The sequence below is a fragment of the Pelodiscus sinensis genome, chromosome 12, assembly GCF_052426305.1.
Source record: "Pelodiscus sinensis isolate ZL-2025 chromosome 12, ASM5242630v1, whole genome shotgun sequence".
Taxonomy (NCBI): domain Eukaryota; kingdom Metazoa; phylum Chordata; order Testudines; family Trionychidae; genus Pelodiscus; species Pelodiscus sinensis.
In genome coordinates, this window is record NC_143063.1 from 51,914,624 (window position 1) to 51,935,436 (window position 20,813).

The 20,813-nt window shown below is 70.1% G+C and overlaps 1 protein-coding gene across 2 annotated transcripts in view; it reads right to left on the bottom strand.

Annotated features, from left to right (window-relative positions):
* DHX38 (DEAH-box helicase 38) overlaps window positions 1–20,813 on the bottom strand; it is a 56,569-nt gene that overhangs the window by 25,756 nt on the left and 10,000 nt on the right. For both annotated transcript variants that reach the window (XM_089781576.1, XM_089781577.1), the window contains 9 exons: window positions 14,178–14,296; window positions 14,009–14,085; window positions 13,396–13,551; window positions 7,894–8,055; window positions 7,702–7,809; window positions 1,535–1,647; window positions 1,318–1,455; window positions 1,009–1,195; window positions 751–936 (listed from right to left, as the gene is read on the bottom strand). In XM_089781576.1, the coding sequence (XP_089637702.1) occupies window positions 751–936; window positions 1,009–1,195; window positions 1,318–1,455; window positions 1,535–1,647; window positions 7,702–7,809; window positions 7,894–8,055; window positions 13,396–13,551; window positions 14,009–14,085; window positions 14,178–14,296 (1,246 nt within the window). The remainder of the gene's footprint in view (window positions 1–750; window positions 937–1,008; window positions 1,196–1,317; window positions 1,456–1,534; window positions 1,648–7,701; window positions 7,810–7,893; window positions 8,056–13,395; window positions 13,552–14,008; window positions 14,086–14,177; window positions 14,297–20,813) is intronic.

A 20,813-nucleotide genomic window follows, 5' to 3' on the forward strand; every position in this document is an offset into this window, starting at 1 on the left:
ACAGTGCGAGGGCAGCGGGGCAGGCGCAGGACCCCCCCGACAGTGCGAGGGCAGCGGGGCAGGCGCAGGACCCCCCGACAGTGCGAGGGCAGCGGGGCAGGCGCAGGACCCCCCCGACAGTGCGAGGGCAGCGGGGGCAGGCGCAGGACCCCCCCGACAGTGCGAGGGCAGCGGGGCAGGCGCAGGACCCCCCCGACAGTGCGAGGGCAGCGGGGCAGGCGCAGGACCCCCCCGACAGTGCGAGGGCAGCGGGGCAGGCGCAGGACCCCCCGACAGTGCGAGGGCAGCGGGGGCAGGCGCAGGACCCCCCCGACAGTGCGAGGGCAGCGGGGGCAGGGCGCAGGACCCCCCGACAGTGCGAGGGCAGCGGGGCAGGCGCAGGACCCCCCCGACAGTGCGAGGGCAGCGGGGGCAGGGCGCAGGACCCCCCGACAGTGCGAGGGCAGCGGGGCAGGCGCAGGACCCCCCCGACACTGCGAGGGCAGCGGGGCAGGCGCAGGGCCCCCCGACAGTGCGAGGGCAGCGGGGGCAGGGCGCAGGACCCCCCCGACAGTGCGAGGGCAGCGGGGCAGGCGCAGGACCCCCCCGACAGTGTGAGGGCAGCGGGGCAGGCGCAGGACCCCCCGACAGTGCGAGGGCAGCGGGGCAGGCGCAGGACCCCCCCGACAGTGCGAGGGCAGCGGGGCAGGCGCAGGATCCCCGCCCCAGCAGGGCGCTGTGCTGACCCCGTGCTGGTCCCCGCGCACTGACCTCCCGCAGCAGGCCGAAGAGCACGTCCGTGTTGAGTGAGCGCTCGTGCGCCTCGTCCATGATGATGGCGCTGTAGTGGTCCAGGTCGGCCTCGCGCAGCGACTCGCGCAGCAGGATCCCGTCCGTCATGTACTTGATGACGGTGTTCTCCGAGGTGCAGTCCTCAAAGCGGATGGCGTAGCCCACCTACGGAGTGGAGCGGAGCGTCAGCCGGCGCCGGCGCCCCGCGCCCCCACCCGCCCGCTGGCCGCCACTCACCTCCTCGCCCAGGCTCACGCCCATCTCCTCGCTCACCCGCTTGGCCACCGACATGGCGGCCACCCTGCGGGGCTGGGTGCAGCCAATCATGCCGTAGTCCGTGTAGCCGTCCTCGTGCAGGTACTGCGTCAGCTGGGTGGTCTTGCCGCTGCCCGTCTCCCCCACCACGATGACAATGCTGTTATCCCTGGGGCAGGCAAAGAGGGTCTCAGCGACGGGGCCGAGCACGGAGCCCCGCCCGGCGCTGGCCAAGCAAGGCCCCAGGCCCCAGGCGGGTTCTCCGGCCCGCGTTGCCTCGGCTGCCGGTACCTGATGATGGTGAGCAGCTCCTGTTGCACGGCAAAGATGGGCAGGTACTGCCTCTGCTCCACGATCGACTTCTTCTTGGCAAACTCGCTGCTGGCCTCGCTCTTCTCCTTCATGTGCTCCGCAAACTTCTGCTCCGTCCTGGGGACACAGCAGCCTGAGCAATGCCCTGGCCCCCCGGCCCCGGCCCCGGGCACAGCGCCCCCAAGCAGCCTCCTACCTGTAATCCACCTTCCCGTCGGCCGTCAGCGTCTGCTCCGGCTCCTCCTCTTTCTTGATGCCCATGATGTCGCCCAGCTTGGTGCCAGCCAGCTCCCAGTGCTTGTGCTGAGCCTGAAAGGCAGCCAGCAAGTGCCAGCTCAGCAGCAGCAGTCAGCCAGCCCCCTCAGCCCCAGCCCAGAGGGGACCTCCCCCCAACTCCTACGGGGAGCCACAGCCCAGCGCTTAGGCCGGGGCTGGAGAACCACCCCCTCTCTCAGCAAGTTGTTCCTGCGGTTCCGTCTCCCTGGGCCAACGCTCATGCCTTATTTCCAGCCTGAACTGTAGCTCCTCGTCTCCCAGCCTCTGGATCTTAACAAACCCTAACTAGCTGCCTCGTGCACAGAGGGACAAGGGGACCCTCCCGAGTTCTCTCTCGAGGCCCAGAAAGTCAACCACGAGAAGGCTGCTCCTTACAAAACCACCTAGCGCAGCGGGTGCGTCAGTCACCCTGCACCCCCAGCGGCAGCCAGGCGGGACCGCGGCAAGCAGAACAGAAGGGCTATTCGCTGGCAGGGACACAGCACCGCACAGCCAACAGCGGAGTGACCAGCGGGGACAGGAGCGGACAAGCCCCCAGCACGTCCAGCGGGGAAGAACCGCAGCCCTGAGCAGGCGCGCCCGCGATCTCCCCCAGGGCGTCCAGCGAGGAAGAACCGCAGCCCTGAGCAGGCGCGCCCGCGATCTCCCCCAGGGCGTCCAGCGAGGAAGAACCGCAGCCCTGAGCAGGCGCGCCCGCGTTCTCCCCCAGGGCGTCCAGCGAGGAAGAACCGCAGCCCTGAGCAGGCGCGCCCGCGTTCTCCCCCAGGGCGTCCAGCGAGGAAGAACCGCAGCCCTGAGCAGGCGCGCCCGCGTTCTCCCCCAGGGCGTCCAGCGAGGAAGAACCGCAGCCCTGAGCAGGCGCGCCCGCGTTCTCCCCCAGGGCGTCCAGCGGGGAAGAACCGCAGCCCTGAGCAGGCGCGCCCGCGTTCTCCCCCAGGGCGTCCAGCGAGGAAGAACCGCAGCCCTGAGCAGGCGCGCCCGCGTTCTCCCCCAGGGCGTCCAGCGAGGAAGAACCGCAGCCCTGAGCAGGCGCGCCCGCGATCTCCCCCAGGGCGTCCAGCGAGGAAGAACCGCAGCCCTGAGCAGGCGCGCCCGCGTTCTCCCCCAGGGCGTCCAGCGAGGAAGAACCGCAGCCCTGAGCAGGCGCGCCCGCGTTCTCCCCCAGGGCGTCCAGCGAGGAAGAACCGCAGCCCTGAGCAGGCGCGCCCGCGTTCTCCCCCAGGGCGTCCAGCGGGGAAGAACCGCAGCCCTGAGCAGGCGCGCCCGCGATCTCCCCCAGGGCGTCCAGCGGGGAAGAACCGCAGCCCTGAGCAGGCGCGCCCGCGTTCTCCCCCAGGGCGTCCAGCGAGGAAGAACCGCAGCCCTGAGCAGGCGCGCCCGCGTTCTCCCCCAGGGCGTCCAGCGAGGAAGAACCGCAGCCCTGAGCAGGCGCGCCCGCGTTCTCCCCCAGGGCGTCCAGCGGGGAAGAACCGCAGCCCTGAGCAGGCGCGCCCGCGTTCTCCCCCAGGGCGTCCAGCGGGGAAGAACCGCAGCCCTGAGCAGGCGCGCCCGCGATCTCCCCCAGGACGTCCAGCGAGGAAGAACCGCAGCCCTGAGCAGGCGCGCCCGCGATCTCCCCCAGGGCGTCCAGCGAGGAAGAACCGCAGCCCTGAGCAGGCGCGCCCGCGTTCTCCCCCAGGGCGTCCAGCGAGGAAGAACCGCAGCCCTGAGCAGGCGCGCCCGCGTTCTCCCCCAGGACGTCCAGCGAGGAAGAACCGCAGCCCTGAGCAGGCGCGCCCGCGATCTCCCCCAGGGCGTCCAGCGGGGAAGAACCGCAGCCCTGAGCAGGCGCGCCCGCGATCTCCCCCAGGGCGTCCAGCGAGGAAGAACCGCAGCCCTGAGCAGGCGCGCCCGCGTTCTCCCCCAGGGCGTCCAGCGAGGAAGAACCGCAGCCCTGAGCAGGCGCGCCCGCGTTCTCCCCCAGGGCGTCCAGCGAGGAAGAACCGCAGCCCTGAGCAGGCGCGCCCGCATTCTCCCCCAGGGCGTCCAGCGAGGAAGAACCGCAGCCCTGAGCAGGCGCGCCCGCGATCTCCCCCAGGGCGTCCAGCGAGGAAGAACCGCAGCCCTGAGCAGGCGCGCCCGCGTTCTCCCCCAGGACGTCCAGCGAGGAAGAACCGCAGCCCTGAGCAGGCGCGCCCGCGTTCTCCCCCAGGGCGTCCAGCGAGGAAGAACCGCAGCCCTGAGCAGGCGCGCCCGCGATCTCCCCCAGGGCGTCCAGCGAGGAAGAACCGCAGCCCTGAGCAGGCGCGCCCGCGTTCTCCCCCAGGGCGTCCAGCGGGGAAGAACCGCAGCCCTGAGCAGGCGCGCCCGCGATCTCCCCCAGGGCGTCCAGCGAGGAAGAACCGCAGCCCTGAGCAGGCGCGCCCGCGTTCTCCCCCAGGGCGTCCAGCGAGGAAGAACCGCAGCCCTGAGCAGGCGCGCCCGCGTTCTCCCCCAGGGCGTCCAGCGAGGAAGAACCGCAGCCCTGAGCAGGCGCGCCCGCGATCTCCCCCAGGGCGTCCAGCGGGGAAGAACCGCAGCCCTGAGCAGGCGCGCCCGCGTTCTCCCCCAGGGCGTCCAGCGAGGAAGAACCGCAGCCCTGAGCAGGCGCGCCCGCGTTCTCCCCCAGGGCGTCCAGCGAGGAAGAACCGCAGCCCTGAGCAGGCGCGCCCGCGATCTCCCCCAGGGCGTCCAGCGAGGAAGAACCGCAGCCCTGAGCAGGCGCGCCCGCGATCTCCCCCAGGGCGTCCAGCGAGGAAGAACCGCAGCCCTGAGCAGGCGCGCCCGCGATCTCCCCCAGGACGTCCAGCGAGGAAGAACCGCAGCCCTGAGCAGGCGCGCCCGCGTTCTCCCCCAGGGCGTCCAGCGAGGAAGAACCGCAGCCCTGAGCAGGCGCGCCCGCGTTCTCCCCCAGGGCGTCCAGCGAGGAAGAACCGCAGCCCTGAGCAGGCGCGCCCGCGTTCTCCCCCAGGGCGTCCAGCGAGGAAGAACCGCAGCCCTGAGCAGGCGCGCCCGCGTTCTCCCCCAGGGCGTCCAGCGAGGAAGAACCGCAGCCCTGAGCAGGCGCGCCCGCGATCTCCCCCAGGGCGTCCAGCGAGGAAGAACCGCAGCCCTGAGCAGGCGCGCCCGCGTTCTCCCCCAGGGCGTCCAGCGAGGAAGAACCGCAGCCCTGAGCAGGCGCGCCCGCGTTCTCCCCCAGGGCGTCCAGCGAGGAAGAACCGCAGCCCTGAGCAGGCGCGCCCGCGTTCTCCCCCAGGGCGTCCAGCGAGGAAGAACCGCAGCCCTGAGCAGGCGCGCCCGCGTTCTCCCCCAGGACGTCCAGCGAGGAAGAACCGCAGCCCTGAGCAGGCGCGCCCGCGTTCTCCCCCAGGACGTCCAGCGAGGAAGAACCGCAGCCCTGAGCAGGCGCGCCCGCGTTCTCCCCCAGGACGTCCAGCGAGGAAGAACCGCAGCCCTGAGCAGGCGCGCCCGCGTTCTCCCCCAGGGCGTCCAGCGAGGAAGAACCGCAGCCCTGAGCAGGCGCGCCCGCGTTCTCCCCCAGGGCGTCCAGCGAGGAAGAACCGCAGCCCTGAGCAGGCGCGCCCGCGATCTCCCCCAGGACGTCCAGCGAGGAAGAACCGCAGCCCTGAGCAGGCGCGCCCGCGATCTCCCCCAGGACGTCCAGCGAGGAAGAACCGCAGCCCTGAGCAGGCGCGCCCGCGATCTCCCCCAGGGCGTCCAGCGAGGAAGAACCGCAGCCCTGAGCAGGCGCGCCCGCGTTCTCCCCCAGGACGTCCAGCGAGGAAGAACCGCAGCCCTGAGCAGGCGCGCCCGCGTTCTCCCCCAGGGCGTCCAGCGAGGAAGAACCGCAGCCCTGAGCAGGCGCGCCCGCGTTCTCCCCCAGGGCGTCCAGCGAGGAAGAACCGCAGCCCTGAGCAGGCGCGCCCGCGATCTCCCCCAGGATGCTCCATGCAGGCGGATGCAAAGCGCTACGCTCAGGAAGGGACAGTCAGCAGCGCGCACAATGGGAAGCGCCTGTCCAGGCAGGACCACAAACTAAACACGAGTCCCGAAGGACAACGACCGTTCTTGGCCCTCTGGAAGGCGCCCGGCTGGGCCCCACCGACCCGACCCCGCCACGGCCACGTCACCGGGAAATCAGCGGCTGCCTTGCCAGCGCGCTCCCAGGGCACCAGGCTATCCGGCAGAAAAGTAACCACGCGGGCGGGCCGAGGGCAGGCTGACGCTCTGGGGCCGGCAGTGCAAGCAGGATGCTGATCCGCGGGAGGGTTCAGAGGAGCCACAGGCTGGACCCAGCTCAGCAGGGGCGAGTGCGAGGCGGGGCCGCTTGTTCCGCGACAGGCCCGGAGAGCGGTGGCTGGGCGCGGAGGCCAGACAAGGCAGAGCAGGTTCGCGCATCCAGCCATCTGGAAACCAAGCCTGGGCCTGGCTCAGATGACGCGACAATGGGAGCTGGACGGAAGGCACACGGGTCCCTGCCCCTTTCGACCTCCACCATTCCCCCAAGGGCTCTCGGTGCAAGGGCTGGGGCAGGAGCCCAGGGAACAGCACAGTCCCCAGCAGCCAGCCTCCCCTTCCCAGCTGACTCGTGCCCTGGGACAGCGCTCCCACTCGCCTGCCCCCACCAGCCAGGCCTCTCCCTCCCCGGCCTCCACCTGGGCTCTTCTCAGCGGTCCCACCTCGCACTCGGGTTTGACCTTCCTGGTTTCCAGCCCCCGACGTCTGGTCTGCGGGCAGCCCGCTGCTCTCCCGTGGATCCCCGCGCTGAGTGCCACCAGGGCTGTCCTGTGCCATTCCAGGCTCTCCCGTCCCTCCCTAGCCACGAGATCCACCCCAATCTCCCAGCCACGGGTCACCCACAGCGTCCCTTCCGCCCCGCCACATCGCCGCCATCCCACTGCCCCAGGGCCAGCCAAAGCCTCCGCCCCCCGCCCCGCCCCAGTTCTTCGGACAGACAAAGCACACCGTCCCCGCCTTTCTTATGGAAATGTGCTCTGCAGTATGGCGTTATATTCCGCACGCCGAGGCAGGCAGCACTGACCCTGCATGGGCCTGGTGACGGGCTTGCCGAGGCCTGCACTGAGCCCGGCCAGACTGCCCCCGCTCTCCCAGCACTGGGGCGGGACGGTCAGGACCGACACAGAGTCTGGCAGGGCTCTGACAATCCATCTGGAGAAGAGGCGGGGCCAAGCAAGGCCGGGGACGAGCGGCTGTCAGCCACTGGCGCCACGGTCCCGGCAGCCTACCACAGCCCGTAGGGGCGGAGCCCCAACCCCCGCGCGTAGCATCCCAGAGCATAGAGACGCCGGGGGGGCGGGGCCACGCGCCATGATGGACCTTGGCGGGCCACTTGAAAAAGCTCCGAGGAGGAAGTAATGGGGCGGCTCGCGGCACGGGAGTCGCTGGGCACCCTGGACGGGGGGGGGGGGGGGGAGGAGACGCTTTACCACACCCAGGTGGAGGAACCGCCAGAGCCTTCCTGGGGGCCGGAGCAGCGAGACGGGGACCCGAGAGAGCGACAGAGCGGTAAGCTCCACGGGCTCATCCAGAGGGACCGTCGCAAGGGGAGGGGGCAGGAAGCAGCCTGGGGCAGAGCACTTCTGGCGCCCGTGGGCTGACACGCCTCAGGGTGGAACCCCGTCAGCCAGGTAAGGGTAAGGCTGGGACCCGGTGGAGAGGGCGGGCCCGGGTCCCCCTCCTGCCACGCTCGGAGTAAAGCGTGCTACCGCAAAGCCCTAAGCAGGGGCAGGATCTAGGGGCCGAGGGACCCCAGGGATTCCCCTTTTCCTTCCTCCCCTCCAGACCTTCGGAGACAGTGGGCTCGCCGGGCCCCATCCTCCTCCCGGAGGGGGGAGCTCGCGCCCTTAAGTTCGTTACACGGGGTAAACTGAGGCAGTGGGCCCGCAGGGCCTCATCCTCCGGCTGCAGAGGGAACTCGCGCCCATAATCCTGCCACACAGCCCATCTGGCCTACGTTTGGCTCAGTGGGGCCTGTGTAGCGCCCAGCCCAGGCAGGCTGGGTCCATCGCCAGCGTGGCTGTAAAAGAGACGGCCACGCCCAGCGCCTACCTTCTTGCGCTCCTTCTGTTCCCTGTGCTTGCGCACCAGCTGGCTGCCTTTGCGGGCAATGATGGCCAGGTCCGACGTGGCGTCCTTCACCGGGATGACTGGCTCTGGCTGGAGGGGCAAAGGGAGGGCAGGTTGCAAATCAGCACACACAGCTTCCTGGCAGGGCCCGGCGGCTCCCCAGCTGCGCCCTACCTGCTTGGTGAAGACGATCCTCCCGTCCAGGAACGGCGGCACCAAGTTGTGCACCAGCAGGTGCACTTTGGCTGCGTTATCCTCCTCAAAGTCCTCATCCACCTCCAGGCGCTGGACCACCCCACTGGTCAGCATGCGGTTGGTCTCCCAGCGCTCGTTGTCCTGAAGGAGCACAGGGGCAGTGTCACAGGCCCGCGCCGCCTGCAGGGAGGGCACAGTGCCCGAGCCCCCTCCTCAGCCTGCCACACCACGGCTGCCGAAGGGATGCCTCGGAGCGGGGCTCCCCCCACAGGGAGCCCACGGACCGCTCTGGCTAGGCACCGCCAGGACAGGAAGACAGTGACACGGCAGAGGGGCTGCAGCACGGGGCGGGCTCAGCCAGGCCAGTCGCTCTGGGAGAAAGCTGGCAGGCTCCATGGGAAGGAGCTAGAAGCTGCGCGCCCTGGACACTGAGCAACGGGGAGAGGTTCCAGGGCGCCCGTAGCCGGGACAGAACAGCGGAGTCGATTAACCGACAAGAAAAGCGTCTAGGTTAATGCTACAGACGACAGGCACCCCCCGACCCTGGCAAATCTATTAGCAGGCGGGTCGGCAGCCTGGCTCTGTCACGGCTCACTGCGCCTCTGCATTGAAAGTGAGTTAGGAGCCGGGGGGGTCGGCAGCCTGGCTCTGTCCCGGCTCACTGCGCCTCTGCATTGAAAGTGAGTTAGGAGCCGGGGGGGTCGGCAGCCTGGCTCTGTCCCGGCTCACTGCGCCTCTGCATGAAAGTGAGTTAGGAGCCGGGGGGGTCGGCAGCCTGGCTCTGTCCCGGCTCACTGCGCCTCTGCATTGAAAGTGAGTTAGGAGCCGGGCGGGTCGGCAGCCTGGCTCTGTCCCACCTCGCTGCACCTCTGCATGAAAGTGAGTTAGGAGCCGGGCGGGTCGGCAGCCTGGCTCTGTCCCACCTCGCTGCGCCTCTGCATGAAAGTGAGTTAGGAGCCGGGCGGGTCGGCAGCCTGGCTCTGTCCCACCTCGCTGCGCCTCTGCATTGAAAGTGAGTTAGGAGCCGGGCGGGTCGGCAGCCTGGCTCTGTCCCACCTCGCTGCGCCTCTGCATGAAAGTGAGTTAGGAGCCGGGGGGTCGGCAGCCTGGCTCTGTCCCACCTCGCTGCGCCTCTGCATGAAAGTGAGTTAGGAGCCGGGGGGGTCGGCAGCCTGGCTCTGTCCCACCTCGCTGCGCCTCTGCATGAAAGTGAGTTAGGAGCCGGGGGGGTCGGCAGCCTGGCTCTGTCCCGGCTCACTGCGCCTCTGCATGAAAGTGAGTTAGGAGCCGGGGGGATCGGCAGCCTGGCTCTGTCCCGGCTCACTGCGCCTCTGCATGAAAGTGAGTTAGGAGCCGGGGGGGTCGGCAGCCTGGCTCTGTCCCGGCTCACTGCGCCTCTGCATGAAAGTGAGTTAGGAGCCGGGCGGGTCGGCAGCCTGGCTCTGTCCCGGCTCACTGCGCCTCTGCATTGAAAGTGAGTTAGGAGCCGGGGGGATCGGCAGCCTGGCTCTGTCCCACCTCGCTGCACCTCTGCATGAAAGTGAGTTAGGAGCCGGGGGGGTCGGCAGCCTGGCTCTGTCCCGGCTCACTGCGCCTCTGCATTGAAAGTGAGTTAGGAGCCGGGGGGGTCGGCAGCCTGGCTCTGTCCCACCTCGCTGCACCTCTGCATGAAAGTGAGTTAGGAGCCGGGGGGGTCGGCAGCCTGGCTCTGTCCCGGCTCACTGCGCCTCTGCATTGAAAGTGAGTTAGGAGCCGGGCGGGTCGGCAGCCTGGCTCTGTCCCACCTTGCTGCACCTCTGCATTGAAAGTGAGTTAGGAGCCGGGCGGGTCGGCAGCCTGGCTCTGTCCCACCTTGCTGCACCTCTGCATTGAAAGTGAGTTAGGAGCCGGGCGGGTCGGCAGCCTGGCTCTGTCCCGGCTCACTGCGCCTCTGCATTGAAAGTGAGTTAGGAGCCGGGGGGATCGGCAGCCTGGCTCTGTCCCACCTCGCTGCACCTCTGCATGAAAGTGAGTTAGGAGCCGGGCGGGTCGGCAGCCTGGCTCTGTCCCACCTCGCTGCACCTCTGCATGAAAGTGAGTTAGGAGCCGGGCGGGTCGGCAGCCTGGCTCTGTCCCACCTCGCTGCGCCTCTGCATTGAAAGTGAGTTAGGAGCCGGGCGGGTCGGCAGCCTGGCTCTGTCCCACCTCGCTGCGCCTCTGCATGAAAGTGAGTTAGGATCCGGGGGGATCGGCAGCCTGGCTCTGTCCCGGCTCACTGCACCTCTGCATTGAAAGTGAGTTAGGAGCCGGGGGGGTCGGCAGCCTGGCTCTGTCCCACCTCCCTGCACCTCTGCATTGAAAGTGAGTTAGGAGCCGGGCGGGCCGGCAGCCTGGCTCTGTCCCACCTCGCTGCGCCTCTGCATTGAAAGTGAGTTAGGAGCCGGGCGGGTCGGCAGCCTGGCTCTGTCCCACCTCGCTGCACCTCTGCATGAAAGTGAGTTAGGAGCCGGGGGGGTCGGCAGCCTGGCTCTGTCCCACCTCGCTGCACCTCTGCATGAAAGTGAGTTAGGAGCCGGGGGGGTCGGCAGCCTGGCTCTGTCCCACCTCGCTGCGCCTCTGCATGAAAGTGAGTTAGGAGCCGGGGGGGTCGGCAGCCTGGCTCTGTCCCACCTCGCTGCGCCTCTGCATGAAAGTGAGTTAGGAGCCGGGCGGGTCGGCAGCCTGGCTCTGTCCCACCTCGCTGCACCTCTGCATGAAAGTGAGTTAGGAGCCGGGGGGGTCGGCAGCCTGGCTCTGTCCCACCTCGCTGCACCTCTGCATGAAAGTGAGTTAGGAGCCGGGGGGGTCGGCAGCCTGGCTCTGTCCCACCTCGCTGCGCCTCTGCATGAAAGTGAGTTAGGAGCCGGGGGGGTCGGCAGCCTGGCTCTGTCCCACCTCGCTGCGCCTCTGCATGAAAGTGAGTTAGGAGCCGGGCGGGTCGGCAGCCTGGCTCTGTCCCACCTCGCTGCACCTCTGCATTGAAAGTGAGTTAGGAGCCGGGGGGGTCGGCAGCCTGGCTCTGTCCCACCTCGCTGCGCCTCTGCATTGAAAGTGAGTTAGGAGCCGGGCGGGTCGGCAGCCTGGCTCTGTCCCACCTCGCTGCGCCTCTGCATGAAAGTGAGTTAGGAGCCGGGGGGGTCGGCAGCCTGGCTCTGTCCCACCTCGCTGCGCCTCTGCATGAAAGTGAGTTAGGAGCCGGGGGGGTCGGCAGCCTGGCTCTGTCCCACCTCGCTGCACCTCTGCATGAAAGTGAGTTAGGAGCCGGGGGGGTCGGCAGCCTGGCTCTGTCCCGGCTCACTGCGCCTCTGCATGAAAGTGAGTTAGGAGCCGGGGGGGTCGGCAGCCTGGCTCTGTCCCACCTCGCTGCACCTCTGCATTGAAAGTGAGTTAGGAGCCGGGGGGATCGGCAGCCTGGCTCTGTCCCACCTCGCTGCACCTCTGCATGAAAGTGAGTTAGGAGCCGGGGGGGTCGGCAGCCTGGCTCTGTCCCACCTCGCTGCGCCTCTGCATGAAAGTGAGTTAGGAGCCGGGGGGATCGGCAGCCTGGCTCTGTCCCACCTCGCTGCGCCTCTGCATGAAAGTGAGTTAGGAGCCGGGCGGGTCGGCAGCCTGGCTCTGTCCCGGCTCACTGCGCCTCTGCATTGAAAGTGAGTTAGGAGCCGGGGGGGTCGGCAGCCTGGCTCTGTCCCACCTCGCTGCGCCTCTGCATGAAAGTGAGTTAGGAGCCGGGCGGGTCGGCAGCCTGGCTCTGTCCCGGCTCACTGCGCCTCTGCATTGAAAGTGAGTTAGGAGCCGGGCGGGTCGGCAGCCTGGCTCTGTCCCGGCTCGCTGCGCCTCTGCATTGAAAGTGAGTTAGGAGCCGGGCGGGTCGGCAGCCTGGCTCTGTCCCACCTCGCTGCGCCTCTGCATGAAAGTGAGTTAGGAGCCGGGGGGGTCGGCAGCCTGGCTCTGTCCCACCTCGCTGCGCCTCTGCATGAAAGTGAGTTAGGAGCCGGGGGGATCGGCAGCCTGGCTCTGTCCCACCTCGCTGCGCCTCTGCATGAAAGTGAGTTAGGAGCCGGGCGGGTCGGCAGCCTGGCTCTGTCCCGGCTTGTGCTGCGTCCACGAGCTCAGACCCACCCGAGAGGGGGCTGCTGCCACTCTGCACTACGGCCTGTCTGAGAGGCAGCAGTGCTGGGCGACAGGCAGCCAGTCCGTGAGTGGTTTTTAAACTGGCTTCCCCCCAGGACCAGGTCCTGCCTGGCCCCCCGCGCTGCTACCTCTGGTACCGAGGGAGTGGGGCCGGAGGGCACTGGGTGCGAGCCCCACCTCTGGGGACTACAGACTGGCCGCGTAACCGGTCGGGATTCACGAGGCCCATCGACTATCAGCTCACCGCTGTGCACCCCCCGCACCACTGCTCAGCTCAGCTCTGTGCTCTCTGGGCGGTGCACACACAAACATCCTTCCGCACAGGAATGGAACAGATTAGCAGGAACGCTGGCTGGAAGCCGCCTCTGACCGCGGCGCGCCAACCGCCAGAGAGTCCTTCCCATAATAGAAGGACTAGAGAACACCACATGAAATTAATGGGGAGCAGGTTTAAAACTAATAAGTGAAAGCTCTTCTTGAGCACAGTGTCAACCTGTGGAACTCCCTGCCAGAGGAGGCTGTGAAGGCTTGGAGTATAACAGAGTTTAAAAAAGAGGGAGCTAAATTCATGGAGGTTAGGGCCATAACAGGCTGGGTAAGGAAGGGTGCCCTGGCCTCTGTTTGTCAGAGGCTGGAGAGGGATGGCAGCAGACAAATCGCTCGATCATTGTCTTCGGTCCACCCTCTCTGGGCACCTGGCGCTGGCAGAAACCATGGGCTAGCCGAGCCCGTTGAAAGGAGGAGCCATGGGAGTGGTGCAGGAGCGGGAAGGGCCGAGCTGCGGGAGAGGCAACGGCACAGGTGCATGCCGCCCGGGGGGGGGAAGCCGGGCTACCAGGGAGGCAGGCTGGTGGGTAGAACGGTGCCCAGGGGAGGCCCCGGCACTGGGTGCTGTGGGACAGGCTCTCTGTGGATCGCCCCCCAGTTCAGGCCGCCGCAGGGGCCCTGCAGTAGCCAGGGGCAAGGCAGCACCCCAGTGTTACTGCGGGGCCATGCGGCGCGACCGGGAGAGCGCAGGATTCCTGCCCCGCCCAGATTTCTTTGCTCCCCTAGAGGTGGGAGACCAGCCCCAGCCCCTCCGCCCCGCCGGGGGCATGGACCTCTGGGACGGGCCACCCGCCTTGCTGAATGCGGGGGTGGCTGGCTGCAGCTTGGGCTCCCCACGGCCACACTGGACCCTGCAGGTGGTGCTGACGTCTGGGCGCAACTTGCCAGGAGCGCGCAGGCTGAATTCCCTCGGGAGCCGGGCCCAGCGCTCCAGACCGACCCCGGCCGGCAAGTGCCAGCACACAGGGCCCTGCCCGCCCCTCCCGGCCCCGCCTCGCGCTCTACCTCGTTGATCTGCCGCCGCTGCGCAGAGATGCGCTTCTGCTTCTGCTTGTGCAAGTGCTGCTCCCGCTTCCGCACGTACTCCTCGGACGAGTAGGCCAGGGGGTTGTGGAACTCGTCGTAGCCCTCGTCCATCATGTACCAGTCCCGGTCCGCTTGCTGGGGGAACGGCCAGCGCTGCAGCTCGGGGGGCTGCCCTCCACGCGCCCTGAGGCTGGGGCTGGGGCGGGGCTCAGGCGGCGCTGGCCAGGCCTGTCCGCAGCCACTCAGCCCCGCCGCTGGGGGAGCCAGCCGCTCGGAACAGGCCCAGGCAGGGCTCAGCCACGTGTGGGGAGCGAGTGTCCGGATCTCCACGTGGCCCTGCCACCCCGCCCCACGGGCCGCCCCCCACAACGGACAGGGGCCCCGCCCCGTCACCGCAGCTTCCCCCGAGCACCCTGCGCCAGACCCACCGCGGGGCGCGCCAGGCCCGTGCTGAGAGCCCTCTGCCCAGCAGGCCCCCACAGGCCCGGCCCCACCGCCCGCGGGCCCGGCCCCACCGCCCACAGGCCCGGCCCCGCCGCCCGCAGGCCCGGCCCCACCGCCCACAGGCTGCCGACGCCCGAGCGCCTCTTACCCGTTGGTCGTCCTCCCACTGCTGCCGCTCCTCCTCCGTGTCAAAGGAGATCCCCTCCTCCGCCTCGTCCCGCCTCCCTGCACGGAGGAAGCAGCCGTCAGCCACGGGCCGCCCCAGCCCTGCCGCTCCCAGGGGACGGGGCAGGCAGCCGGTCGCGCCGCAGCCTCACCTTTGCCCCTGGAAAGCCGCGGGGTGGCCCCCAGGTGCCTCCGCTCGTCGGCCCAGTCGTTGTACTTGTAGGACGGGGTGGGCAGCGGCGTCTCCTCCGGGTACTTGCTCCTCACTGACCTGCAGAGGCAGCCGAGGGCAGGAACGACTGAGGGGAACGGCGCGCTGGGGCGTCACGGTCACGGCCCCCCCGGGAGTCCCCCGGCCACGGCCCCCCCGGGAGTCCCCCGGCCACGGCCCCCCCGCCTTCACAGCCCCCCCGCGAGTCCCCCAGCCACGGCCCCCCCGCCTTCACAGCCCCCCCGCGAACCCCCCAGCCACGGCCCCCCCGCGAGTCCCCCAGCCACGGCCCCCCGCCTTCACGGCCCCCCGCGAGTCCCCCAGCCACGGCCCCCCCGCCTTCACGGCCCCCCCGCGAACCCCCCAGCCACGGCCCCCCCGCCTACACGGCCCCCCCGTGAACCCCCCAGCCACGGCCCCCCGCGAGTCCCCCAGCCGCGAGTCCCCCGCCTTCACGGCCCCCCGCGAGTCCCCCAGCCACGGCCACGGCCCCCCCGCCTTCACAGCCCCCCCGCGAACCCCCAGCCACGGCCCCCCCGCCCCCCGCGAGTCCCCCAGCCACGGCCCCCCCGCCTTCACAGCCCCCCCGCGAACCCCCCGCCCCCCAGCCACGGCCCCCCCCCCGCGAGTCCCCCAGCCACGGCCCCCCCGCCTTCACAGCCCCCCCGCGAACCCCCCAGCCACGGCCCCCCCGCGAGTCCCCCAGCCACGGCCCCCCCGCCTTCACAGCCCCCCCGCGAACCCCCCAGCCACCCCCCCCCGCCCCCCCGCGAGTCCCCCAGCCACGGCCCCCCCGCCTTCACAGCCCCCCCGCGAACCCCCCAGCCACGGCCCCCCCGGCCCCCCCAGCCACGGCCCCCCCGCCTTCACAGCCCCCCCGCCCCCCAGCCCCCCCCCCGCCCCCCAGCCACGGCCCCCCCGCCTTCACAGCCCCCCCGCGAGTCCCCCAGCCACGGCCCCCCCGCCTTCACAGCCCCCCCGCAAACCCCCAGCCACGGCCCCCCCGCCTTCACAGCCCCCCCGCGAGTCCCCCAGCCACGGCCCCCCCGCCTTCACAGCCCCCCCGCAAACCCCCCAGCCACGGCCCTCCCGCCTTCACAGCCCCCCCGCGAGCCCCCCAGCCGCGACCCCCCCAGCCGCGAGCCCCCCGCCTTCACAGCCCCCCCGCAAGCCCTCCAGCCACGGCCCCCCCGCCTTCACAGCCCCCCCGCGAGCCCCCCAGCCACGGCCCTCCCGCCTTCACAGCCCCCCCGCGAGCCCCCCAGCCGCGAGCCCCCCAGCCGCGAGCCCCCCGCCTTCACAGCCCCCCCGCGAACCCCCCAGCCACGGACCTCCTGCCTTCACAGCCCCCCCTCTGTAACCTCCCGGCCACGGACCTCCACCTTCACGGCCCCCTCTAACTCTCCGGCCACGGCCCTCCCGCCTTCACAGTCTCCCAGCCACGGACCTCCACCTTCACAGCCCCCGCGTAACCCCCAGCCACGGCCCCCCTGCCTTCACAGCCCCCCTGCAGCCCCCAGCCACGGACCTCCGCCTTCACGGCCCCCTGTAATCCCCGGGCCACGGCCCCCCCGCCTTCACAGCCCCCCCTGCAGCCCCCAGCCACGGACCTCCACCTTCACAGCCCCCCCACGAAGCCCCCAGCCATAGACCTCCACCTTCATGGCCCCCGTGAAACCCCCCGGCCACGGACCTCCCCCTTCACAGCCCCCTGTAACCCCCCGGCCACGGACCTCCACCTTCACAGCCCCCTGTAACCTCCAGCCACGGACCTCCACCTTCACAGCCCCCTGTAACCCCCCGGCCACGGACCTCCACCTTCACAGCCCCCTGTAACCCCCCGGCCACGGACCTCCACCTTCACAGCCCCCTGTAACCCCCCGGCCACGGACCTCCACCTTCACAGCCCCCTGTAACCTCCAGCCACGGACCTCCACCTTCACAGCCCCCTGTAACCCTCCAGCCACGGACCTCCACCTTCACAGCCCCCCCACGAAGCCCCCAGCCATAGACCTCCACCTTCATGGCCCCCATGAAACCCCCAGCCACGGACCTCCACCTTCACAGCCCCCTGTAACCTCCAGCCACGGACCTCCACCTTCATGGCCCCCTGCGAGTCCCCCAGCCATGGCCCCCCCGCCTTCACAGCCCCCCTGCAGCCCCCCAGCAGCCCACCAGCCACGGACCTCCACCTTCACAGCCCCCTGTAACCCCCCGGCCACGGCCCCCCTGCCTTCACAGCCCCCCTGCAACCCTCCAGCCACGGTCCTCCACGTTCATGGCCCCCGTGAAACCCCCAGCCACGGACCTCCACCTTCACAGCCCCCCCAGCCACAGACCTCCACCTTCACAGCCCCCCCCCAGCCACAGACCTCCACCCTCATGGTCCCCCTGCAATTCCCCAGCCACGGACACCCACCTTCACAGCCCTCCAGCCATGGCCACCTCACCTTCACAGCCCCCCTGAAGCCCCCAGCTATGGACCCCACCTAGGCACCCCCCCAGCCATGGACCCCCACATAGGTGCCCTCCAGCCACGGCCCCCCGCCTTCATGGCCCCCCAGCCATGGGCCTGCTGTCACGTTACTGGATTTGAAGGGGAGCAGCCAGGTCACTGCTGCGCCCGGGCGGTGCCCCAAAGTCTGTCCAAAGGGGCCGTGTGAGGTGCTACACGAAAGCTTCTGTTCTCCTGTGTGTGTGACTGTGACGGCGTGTCCGGAAGCCCCCGACCCTGCCCCCGTGGCAGCGAGAACAGACGCCGCCAGCCAGTAGAACAGAGCGTTTCTCACTTCTCCAGGGGACAGCCCCGCCTAGACGGGAGGTGGCTACAGGAGCCAGGGCCAAGATGCCTCAGCCCCCTTGGGTAGGGTCTGTTGCCCCCCAGCCCTCAGCACCCAGCTGAGTCTGTTCCCTTCATGATTCCAGCCAGAACTGCCCCTTCCCCCTTGTTCCCTCCCCTCCCTTAACCGGTAGGACCGGTTTGGTCACTGTCCTGGGCCCTCCTGGCGCCCCCGCTGGCCAGTAGGGGTCACCCACAGCCCAAGCCCGGCACGGCACTGACACTGTGTCACAATGCTACGCGTGTTCCTGTGCGGGGGGTGAGTCTGGGCTCTGGGCGGACACTGTCGTCAAGGAGGCTTGTTCCCTCGCCGACTATGCCAATCAGCACAGCCCCAGGGACACAGGCTGAGTGTGGCTGGGAACATGCAACCCAGCCAGGGCAAAATGGCGGCTGACAGGAAACAGACAGGTCGCTGGGCCGTGGGACTGCTCCTCTTGGAAGGTACCAGGGATGGCTCAAGCGCCGTGAGGCAGATTCCATCTGCTCTCCGATCCCGCTCCTGAGCCCAGCTGCAGCCTTGCCAGGGGCGAGCCGGGGAGGGGGGCCGACCCCCTGGCATAGGGGGGCCTCCAGACACTCCTAAGATGGCTGTTTGGAACTTCCCTGCTGCGCGCCTGAGCCCAGAACCTGGTGCCTGGTGCGTGTGACGGGCTCTCCTCAGCCTCGCGCGCCGCCTTTTCCCTCTTAGTAAGAGCCCTGCCCATGGCAGACTCGCAGCGTGAGCTCCAGTGTGAACTGACCGGGGACTGGGGCTGGTTCTTTGGGACCGGGAGAACCATTGGGGGTGGGTGAGATGGGTCCGAGAACCCCTCCCCTGTGTTAGGCCTGGGGCTGAGTGGGGCACAGGGAGAGCTGGGTGTCCGAGGGGTTTTGCTCGTGAGGTTCCTGCTGGCCGGATCGGCAGCTGCAGCGCTCGGTGTGACCGGTGTGTGGCCTGTTTGGAAGGTCTCCAGGCCGGGGCTGTAAGCGGCCCTGGTTTGAGCAATTCGCCCGGAGGGGACGCCCTCAGCCATGCCCAGACCCGGCCCCGTCCGTCACCCCCCAGCCATGGACCCCCACCTTCACAGCTCCCCTGCACCCCCACCTACGCGCCCCCCAGCCATGGACCCCCACCTTCACAGCTCCCCTGCACCCCCACCTACGCGCCCCCCAGCCATGGACCCCCACCTACGCGCCCCCCAGCCATGGACCCCCACCTTCACAGCTCCCCTGCACCCCCACCTACGCGCCCCCCAGCCATGGACCCCCACCTTCACAGCTCCCCTGCACCCCCACCTACGCGCCCCCCAGCCATGGACCCCCACCTTCACAGCCCCCCTGCACCCCCACCTACGCGCCCCCCAGCCATGGACCCCCACCTTCACAGCTCCCCTGCACCCCCACCTACGCGCCCCCCAGCCATGGACCCCCACCTTCACAGCTCCCCTGCACCCCCACCTACGCGCCCCCCAGCCATGGACCCCCACCTTCACAGCTCCCCTGCACCCCCACCTACGCGCCCCCCAGCCATGGACCCCCACCTTCACAGCCCCCCTGCACCCCCACCTACGCGCCCCCCAGCCATGGACCCCCACCTTCACAGCTCCCCTGCACCCCCACCTACGCGCCCCCCAGCCATGGACCCCCCACCTTCACAGCTCCCCTGCACCCCCACCTACGCGCCCCCCAGCCATGGACCCCCCCCCACCTTCACAGCTCCCCTGCACCCCCACCTACGCGCCCCCCAGCCATGGACCCCCACCTTCACAGCTCCCCTGCACCCCCACCTACGCGCCCCCCAGCCATGGACCCCCCCACCTTCACAGCTCCCCTGCACCCCCACCTACGCGCCCCCCAGCCATGGACCCCCACCTAGGCACTCCCCAGCCACAGGTCCCCCCACCTTCACAGCCCCCCTGCAGCCCCACCTAGGCACTCCCCAGCCACAGGCCCCCCACCTTCATAGCCCCCCTGCACCCCCACCTAGGCACTCCCCAGCCACAGGTCCCCCACCTTCACAGCCCCCCTGCATCCCCACCTAAGCACTCCCCAGCCACAGACCCCCCACCTTCACAGCCCCCCTGCAGCCCGACCTAGGCACTCCCCAGCCACAGGCCCCCCACCTTCACAGCCCCCCCCCCACCCCCACCTAGGCACTCCCCAGCCACAGGCCCACCTTCACAGCCCCCCTGCAGCCCGACCTAGGCACTCCCCAGCCACAGGCCCCCCACCTTCACAGCCCCCCTGCACCCCCACCTAGGCACTCCCCAGCCACAGGCCCCCCACCTTCACAGCCCCCCCGCACCCCCACCTAGGCACTCCCCAGCCACAGGCCCCCCACCTTCACAGCCCCCCTGCACCCCCACCTAGGCACTCCCCAGCCACAGGCCCCCCACCTTCACAGCCCCCCCGCACCCCCACCTAGGCACTCCCCAGCCACAGGTCCCCCACCTTCACAGCCCCCCCGCACCCCCACCTAGGCACTCCCCAGCCACAGGTCCCCCACCTTCACAGCCCCCCCGCACCCCCACCTAGGCACTCCCCAGCCACAGGTCCCCCCACCTTCACAGCCCCCCCGCACCCCCACCTAGGCACTCCCCAGCCACAGGTCCCCCACCTTCACAGCCCCCCCGCACCCCCACCTAGGCACTCCCCAGCCACAGGCCCCCCACCTTCACAGCCCCCCCGCACCCCCACCTAGGCACTCCCCAGCCACAGGTCCCCCACCTTCACAGCCCCCCCGCACCCCCACCTAGGCACTCCCCAGCCACAGGTCCCCCACCTTCACAGCCCCCCCGCACCCCCACCTAGGCACTCCCCAGCCACAGGCCCCCCACCTTCACAGCCCCCCTGCAGCCCCACCTAGGCACTCCCCAGCCACAGGCCCACCTTCACAGCCCCCCCGCACCCCCACCTAGGCACTCCCCAGCCACAGGCCCCCCACCTTCACAGCCCCCCGCAGCCCCACCTAGGCACTCCCCAGCCACAGGTCCCCCCACCTTCACAGCCCCCCCGCACCCCCACCTAGGCACTCCCCAGCCACAGGTCCCCCACCTTCACAGCCCCCCCGCACCCCCACCTAGGCACTCCCCAGCCACAGGTCCCCCCACCTTCACAGCCCCCCCGCACCCCCACCTAGGCACTCCCCAGCCACAGGTCCCCCACCTTCACAGCCCCCCCGCACCCCCACCTAGGCACTCCCCAGCCACAGGTCCCCCACCTTCACAGCCCCCCCCGCACCCTCACTTAGGCACTCCCCAGCCACAGGCCCCCCACCTTCACAGCCCCCCTGCAGCCCCACCTAGGCACTCCCCAGCCACAGGCCCACCTTCACAGCCCCCCCGCACCCCCACCTAGGCACTCCCCAGCCACAGGCCCCCCACCTTCACAGCCCCCCCGCACCCCCACCTAGGCACTCCCCAGCCACAGGCCCCCCACCTTCACAGCCCCCCCGCACCCCCACCTAGGCACTCCCCAGCCACAGGCCCCCCACCTTCACAGCCCCCCCGCACCCCCACCTAGGCACTCCCCAGCCACAGGCCCCCCACCTTCACAGCCCCCCCGCACCCCCACCTAGGCACTCCCCAGCCACAGGTCCCCCCACCTTCACAGCCCCCCTGCAGCCCCACCTAGGCACTCCCCAGCCACAGGCCCACCTTCACAGCCCCCCTGCAGCCCCACCTAGGCACTCCCCAGCCACAGGCCCCCCACCTTCACAGCCCCCGTGCAGCCCCACCTACACGGCACTGCCAGGAG